This window comes from Pinus tabuliformis, chromosome 7, assembly GCF_031772625.1.
Source record: "Pinus tabuliformis cultivar Carrire ecotype Pingquan chromosome 7, CPIR1, whole genome shotgun sequence".
Lineage (NCBI taxonomy): Eukaryota > Viridiplantae > Streptophyta > Pinopsida > Pinales > Pinaceae > Pinus > Pinus tabuliformis.
Window position 1 is genome coordinate 1,306,701,688 of NC_142293.1, and position 8,429 is coordinate 1,306,710,116.

At 31.1% G+C, this 8,429-nt stretch overlaps 1 protein-coding gene across 1 annotated transcript; it reads left to right on the plus strand.

Moving 5' to 3' along the window:
• The first annotated feature begins 1,429 nt into the window (after window positions 1-1,429).
• LOC149252321 (cytochrome P450 750A1-like) lies at window positions 1,430-3,471 on the plus strand. The gene is made up of 2 exons (XM_089456650.1): window positions 1,430-2,524; window positions 2,622-3,471. The coding sequence occupies exons 1-2, from the start codon at window positions 1,523-1,525 to the stop codon at window positions 3,261-3,263; spliced, it is 1,644 nt and encodes a 547-aa protein (XP_089312776.1). The 5' UTR covers window positions 1,430-1,522; the 3' UTR covers window positions 3,264-3,471.
• The last annotated feature ends 4,958 nt before the right edge of the window (window positions 3,472-8,429 follow it).

Below are 8,429 nucleotides of genomic sequence, written 5' to 3' on the forward strand. Positions count from 1 at the left end.
AATTAAATTACAAATTCATTTTAAATTATTATTATTATTATTTTATTAATTAAAAAAAATTATTAGATGACTTAAGTATATATATTTAAAAATATATATGTAAGAAGAAAAACATTAGTAAATCAACAATAAATAATTAAAGCCAAATATGAATTTCTTTAATATTGCTGTTAATTGTATTGCCTTCCATTTCGGGCAAGGAAGCCCCATAATCAAGGTTTATGTTTTACTCAATTTACTATCCAATAAATATGAATTTTCCTTTCATTTAAAATAAAAATAAAAAATACAGGAAAAAACTACTTTTAAAGATAAATTTCAACTACTTAAAAACACAAATTAAAATTATAAAATTTATTGAAAATAAATATGCTATGAAAATAACATTTACATTAAAAAAAAATAATCATTTTAACTTATTCCAAATTAAATATACTAGGAAAAATAACATTTACATAAAAAAAAATCATTTTCATAACTAACACCACAGACTAAGCCATTATAATTTCACATCTGTTTTATATATATATATATAATATGCTTCGTTCATGCGTATCGCAATCCAAACTCAGCGCGCTTCTTTGATTTACAACAGAAAATGATGTTCTTCTTTCCATCAAAGAATGCTCCGGACATTTGAGTGGTTGATTTCTGTATTCGTCAAGGTCGCGTGTTGGGTGAATATCTAGGAAATGCTTTTAACTCCGCGTGGTTACAGTGAGCGAATAGCCTTCCATCTTATTAATAATAAAAAAATTAATACATCACTTAATCTAAAATATATAGATTGAAAAAAAATGTGTAAAAGGAATATAGTAAATTAATAATAAATAAGTAGTGTTTAATAATATTGGTTGATATAATATTTTTTAATTAAATTAATTGATTCAACTGATTTAGAGTAGATGCGAATTTCTTTGATATTATAGATTTGACTCTCTTCCATTTCTTTGAAAAAACCTAATTGGAAAACATTTCAAAGTTTCTCATATTTTAATTTTAATTTAAATAAAAAAAAAAAAACTATTTTTAAAAATAAATTTCAGCTTCCTATCTTAACCATTAAAAATAAAAATTAATTTTCAAAAATACTAATAACTATTTAAAAACACAAATTAAAATTACCATACCTATTCCAAAATAAATATACTATGCAAATAATTAGCTTAAAAGCAATTACATCAAAAATATTAAATTTTCATAACTAATAACACACACTAGCCCTTTATGATTTCACATGTTACTTTGAAAAAAAACACAAAATTATATGCCGATATTAAAATAAACGAGAAATAATATAATATGCTTCATTCATGCCCATCCCAATCGAGTGGTCATATTCAATTTGACTTATAACAGACAATGAAGCTTTTCTTTCAATCTAATGCTGAGGACATGTTAGTTTGATTTCTGTATTCGTCAAAGTGGCCTGTTTGTTTGATGAATAAAGCATGAATATGTAGGAAGCGTTACAGTAAGCGGCTGGCCTTCCATTTTATTGAGGTTTTCTTAGTTTCGAAGAATGCTAATCTTTCCTTACATCAGTATGCAGTACAGCGGGTTAAAAATGTGGTTTAACGACTTGGTTCGAACTCTGAGCCTGTCAGTAATAATAACTGCAGCAGCTATTGGATTTGTGACTGTGGTATTCTTCTTTCAGATATTGCACCACAAGAGAAGAAGAAACAGCACCAGATTGCCTCCAGGACCATGTCCATGGCCAATTATAGGAAATCTTCATCAATTGACTCTGCCTGCTCACCGTGCTCTCAAGAATCTTGCAGAAAAATATGGCCCCGTCATGTTTCTGCGCTTTGGCTGTATCCCCACTGTGGTCGTTTCGTCTTCTGAGATGGCTAAGCACTTTCTCAAAACACACGATTTGGTCTTTGCCAACCGGGGTCAAACAACGACAGCAAAATACTTATCCTATGATTTCAAGGGTTTGATAGCGACTCCATATGGAGATTATTGGAAATACGTGAGAAAAATATGCGTTACAGAATTGCTGACTCCCAGAAGGATTGAGTTCTTCAAGGATGTGAGAGAGGAAGAGGTATCTACCATGATCCATTCCATTTGGGGGGAGAGTGAGAGTGGCACAATTGCCGTGAATGTCAGCAATGCCTTCTTTACCCTCACCACCAATATAATTTGGCGAATGTTGGCGAGGAAGAAATTTTCTAACAATGATTTGGGTAGCAGTGGCGAAAGATTCAGGGATCTGGTGTTAGAAGTGTCAGCTGCGGCGGGATCTTTTAACATTGGAAACTTTGTTCCTTCTTTGGATTGGCTTGATTTGCAAGGTAACAATCGACGAATAAAGAAGGCCTACAAAATATTTGATGCATTTGTTGAGAAAATCATAGACGACCATATGGATCATGGCGTGGATTCAACCTCAAATGGCCAGACAAAGGCAAAGGCAGAATATGGTAAAGTCTTCGTCGATGTGCTTCTTCAGATCCAGAGTGATAAGACGGACGACAAGATCACACGAGAAACCATCAAGGCAATTATGTTTGTAAGTCTCTCCGGCCTCGTTTTCTCTTTCAGTTTTCTAATTATTCTTAATACTCAGTCACTCCACGACATGAATTGAATTTGTATGAATTTGTCAGGACATGTTCGCCGCCGGAATGGAGACGACGGCCATTACCTTAGAATGGGCAATGAGTGAGCTGCTCAGACATCCCCATGGAATGAAGAGGTTGCAGGAAGAAATTGAATGTACAGTTGGCAAACATGCCAAAGTTAAGGAGTCAGAAGTAGCAAGCATGAAATACCTCCACAGTGTGGTCAGAGAGACGTTACGATTATACCCCGCAGGGCCGCTAGCGTTTCCCCATGAATCTGCAGAGGCCGTGACAGTAGGAGAATATCATATACCTAAGAAAACAATGTTATTGGTGAATGTGTGGGCGATAGGAAGGGATCCTAATGTATGGGGAAAAGATGCTTCAGAGTTCAAACCGGAAAGATTTATGGAGGAATTCGGTGGACACAATGATTATACGGACATAACAAGTACACAAGACTTGAGGATGCTTCCATTTGGGGCAGGAAGGAGAGGATGCCCAGGGGCCCCTATGGCTATTCCCACTATTTCGCTTGCATTGGCTCAGCTGGTGCACATTTTTAACTGGAGAGTTGAAGGTGATCCGTCCCAACTGGATATGAAGGAAGCACATGCAATGTCTATGCCCAGAGAAATTCCTCTCTTTGCGTTTCCAAGCTTGAGGTTGCCACTGAGTTGTGTTTAGAATTTGGTAAATTAGGGATATATAGGTTTGGGGCAGCCCGGCTCTTCGCGCCATCTTTAGCGTTGGCTAGTAGTTTGTTTAATCTATTGTTTTGCTTGGTTGTGTGAGATGTTAGGGCGATGTATTGTGCTTAGTGCTCCTGTTAGACGTTATGGCGATGATGATGAGAATTGCATTATGCTTAAATAAATTGGGTAAATACCGAGGTAACTTTCCTAACTTTCATATGAGTATCGATATTGCTGAGCCCCAATGTTTTGATTAATTTATGATCATGTTCCTTACGTAGTGGTTAATATTACATTTTCTTTTTCCTTTTCCTGCATATATAGTTTGCATTGTTATAATTTATTTTGTCTCGTGAAAGCGAATTAGTATGTATTTTAATATTAAAAATTTAATTTTTATTATGCATTATATATTTGCGTGTTGTTTATTAATATATATTTAAAAAATTACTTATCTCCAGTTTATGTTATAAAATTTAATAATTTAGTATATGTCATAATAAAAGCTGTCAACAAAGTTGTTTATATGTACTTTATTCTCTTCTTAAGAGAGAATAAATCAATAATTAAGTTATAAGAGTTATTTTTAAAAATATTAGCAGTCATATAGGGCCAGAAAAAGCACATTAGTGCATAGTTCATGCGGTTGAGGCAGTCGATTTTCAAGCTCTTCACTCGTGATCGATTCCCATTATGTGGCCTTGTGCGGCAGCTTATATGTTTCATTGAGAATGTTTATTGGTATAATGTGATTGATGTGATGAATTCGACAGTTGTATGAACTGACCCCATTTAAAACATTATGTGGCCTTGTGCGGCAGCTTATATGTTTCATTGAGAATGTTTATTGGTATAATGTGATTGATGTGATGAATTCGACAGTTGTATGAACTGACCCCATTTAAAAAAAGATAAGACCGGAAAAAATTCTATTAGAAAGTTAACCCACTATTGTTGTTTTTCCTTCGAAGCTGGCCCCCATTTAAAAAAAAATAGGCCGGAAAAAATTCTATTAGAAAGTGAACCCACTATTGTTGTTTTTCCTTCCGAAGTTACCCATTATAGATAAACAGAGGGAGCTTTGAAATGAGGATGAGGTTGATATGATGTTATAAATTATGTTTCTTTCCGGAATTCCCGGAGCTGTTGTATGCAACTTATTTATTTTTCGGCATCTTCTCGTTGTTTTTGGCTTAGAAATCAAACGAAAGCAGAATCTGATACCTATGTATATCTATGTTCTTCTATCCAAAATTTTAATTAAATTATCTGTATTTTTTTAAATTAAATTATCTGTATTCTTTTTTAATTAAATTGAAAAGTAGAAAAAACATAGAGTTTAGTTTGATATAAATTTAATCTCTCCTTCTCTTATTACTATATAGTTAGATATAAATTTAATCTTTCTATCTCTTATTAGTATATAATTATTACTATGTAACACGCATAAAATAAAATTAACCAAGTGGTTGCTTCAGCCTCTATACTTTAAATCGCCTTCTACTCCAAAATCAATATAGTCCGCAAATTACTTTAACGAGGACTTTTATATATTTTGTCGGTAGAATCCAATTTATTTAGAACAACCTATTGATGAGGCAATTAAATAATTTTTTCCCATTAGAATTCCATTATGTTAATCTATTCGGTGTCCCAAGGTTTAAAAAATAAATACCATGTTCTAACTCTAAATTGGGAGCCCTCACCGCAACACTGTGATGCGACGTGTTATTTTACTTTTCTCTAACCAAATTTGTAATTGTTTTGTATTCCTGTCAATTGAGGTAACTATTATGGTATTATTTTATTGCGTTTATGGTATCCATTTTAGTTAGAATTTAGTTATAATTTGTTTATAGGTAAATTATATTTACTAATATTTTGCATCTGTGGCATGTATCTATTTTAGTTATAATTTGTTTATAATTAAATTATATTTATTAATATTTTGTATTTATGATATTCATTAGTTTTAGTATGTTTTTTTATTAATATTAAATATGATTGATATATAACTCAGCAATTTGATTGTTAAGTTTACGAAAGATACATACTCTACTCTTTGTAGTTTTCAACCCGTGTCTTTTTAAGAGAAAACACATGCTCTTAACCATTAGACTCACTCAAAGTGTATCAAACGCACTAATGTATATTTATATATTTATAATTATTATATTATATATTAATATAATATTATGTGATTACATAATATTAGCATTAATTTATTATTAGTAGTACTTATTTATCTCTTACCATTATGTCATAGCAAATAATTATTATACATTGATTAATATATAAGCACTATATATTTAACTAATATATATATATATATATATATATATATAATATATATATATATATAATCAAATTCATGCTTCTCTAATCCATTTTTTAAATATTTGAAATACTTTCACAAGATATTACATTCAGAAATATTTCTGAATGTGATTTCTTCTTATATATATATATATATATATATATATATATATATATGAATTAACCCGACAATTAATAAACACAAAACATTACTATTATAAATCTAAAAGATTTATATTATAATCCCAACGGATTAATAAATCCAAGAGATTGTTAATATTATAAATCCAAGGGATTAACATTATAAACCCAAGGGAATAAAATTAAAAACCCTTGGGATTAATATTGTAACCCCAACAAATTAATAAACCCAAAGGATTACTAATATTATAAACCCAAAGGATAAATTATTCCATGAAATTGGTAATACTATAATCCCAAGAGATTAATATTATAAACCCAATGGATTAATATTATAAACTCTAGGGATTAATAAACCCAAGAGATTAATATTATAAACTAAGGAATTAATAAACCACATTGCAATGTTAATTATGTCATGTTTTAAAATATAACAATGAATATATTAATATAATATTATATAATAACATAATCTTATATTAATATATAATACAATATTAGTATAATAACCATATAAATAAATAATAATGTGGTTGAACGTATATTAACCATATTTTCTAGTGCAGCTGTATATGTGCTTGATATACTCTTATCGACGTATATCAACAAAATTAGTAAATGTGGTCATGCTTGTAAAATCTAAAATTTCTACCTTCTGAATCTTTCTAGGAATTTATGTCAAATATTTTACAATTTGGGCTAAGATATCAGTTTCTTTTAACACGGTGAGAAAAATAATTGCAATAATGAATTGTTTAAAATAAAGGTGCATGCATGCCAAAATGTTGAAATGATGAGATGTTGCTTGATAATTACCTTACCTTTCTAGTTTGAATATAATTTATTCAAGTAATGGCACTCCACAAAAAAGAGAATTATTGTTTCATTGATCTAAGATTAGGAAACCACACCCAAAGATTCATCCAAAATTATAAATTCCATTTATAATTATTTTCCTAACCTTAATTCTATTAGACTTAAGTCTATATAAAATTATAACTATTATATAAGAAGCTATATATATATATATATAACCAAATTATTACAAACAAAATGTTATAGTATTATATTTGGGGTTGATAATACTACAAATCTATGCTATAAATAAAATGTTATAAACGAATGTTATAAACTAAATATTATAAACCCCAATGTTATAGATGAAATATTGTAAACCAATGTTATAAACCCCAATATTATAATCAAATGTTATAAACCCACATGTTATAATCATTTATTATAAACTAAAAATTATAAAACCCAATATTATAATCTCAATATAAAACAAAATATTATAAACCCTAATTTTTTAATGTTGAAATGTGACATTTGATAAATTGCAATGTAATGTAACATTGAATCAACTATTGTCACATTACAACAAAACTTGATCATGCTGAACAATTTAGTAATGACTATAAAGGTTGGCCTTTTTTGACTTTGTTGACTAATGTGGCTAACTATGTTTCACCATTAATAATAATAATAATAATAATAATAGGAAATTATGTTTAATTGAAATTGAGAGTGTTCACTCTCAAACATAGTCAACAAACATAGTCAAACATTGTCAACCGCAATAGTAAATGTGGTTGGCTAATTTTGTAATGTCGCAATGTGAAATTGGATAAGTTGCAATGTAATGTAATATTGTGACAATGATTGTCACATTGTGGCAATGTTTGTCCCAATATGACGTTCGATAGATTTTTATACCAATATGTTATAAACCCTATTGTTACTGAAAAATGTTATAAACTCCAATGTTATAAACCAAATTGTGACAGTCGCACCCAGGGTCCTCGCATAAGCTACATTGTAAATATATTGTACACATTATGCAATATTTGAAATCAAGAAAAGGGGACTAAGTCGAAGGGACACATATTCTAGAGTTGGTGAAGAAGATTTCTTTCTTGGGATGTTATGGTTTCTTGTGCAGATAAGAAACCTAAATGATAAGAAATCCATTAAAGGTTGGCTGGTGCATGAATTAATGAATTAGCTCTTGAAATTAAATGGGCTATAAGAGAGAGTACTTAGGCCCATGTTGCTTAAGAAGAAACCATAAGGAAAGAGGATAGAGGATTATGAAGGCGATGAAAACTACCAGGAAAGGAGGATGTGACAACAAAGTCAAGTCCAACAAACAAGCATGAAAGGGGGGGGAGAAGGCACGATTAAGGGGAAGGAAAGGGAAAAAGATTGATTCAAAGAAAGCTATAGGAAGACAAGGGAGAGACACCCATGCAAACCTATGATGTGTAGAGGAACACAAAGAAGAGATAGAATCGAAGATATGCTCTCTCAACAGGATATGCTGAAGAGAAGAGAAGAGAAGGGGATTTGTTCTCTATCCCCTGAGGATGTGGGTTGAGTTACTAGTATCTAGATCCATGTGATAGCTTGGGGTCCCTAGAGGTTTTGGGTTGAGATAGGATCCCTAGATCCCTATAAAAACTTGGGTCCCTGGAGACTATGGGTTGAGCCAAAGGTTTATGGAGCCTTGTAATAACTTGGGTCCCTGGAGGTTGTGGGTTGGGATGGAATCTCTAGATCCCTATAATAGCTTGGGTTGCCTGGAGGTTGTGGGTTGAGATATTAGACTTTGGATCCCTGTAATAGCTTGGGAAGAGGTCATCCTAAAGCATAAGCAAAGGAAGACTTGAACAAAGACTTTTTCTTACTTCCCTATTAGTAC

Excerpts from the sequence above, each read along its gene's own strand:
- LOC149252321 (XM_089456650.1), top strand. The coding sequence starts at position 1,523 with ATGCTAATCTTTCCTTACATCAGTATGCAGTACAGCGGGTTAAAAATG. Across the intron at positions 2,525-2,621 it reads CCATCAAGGCAATTATGTTT|GACATGTTCGCCGCCGGAAT; the intron begins GTAAGTCTCTCC and ends TGAATTTGTCAG.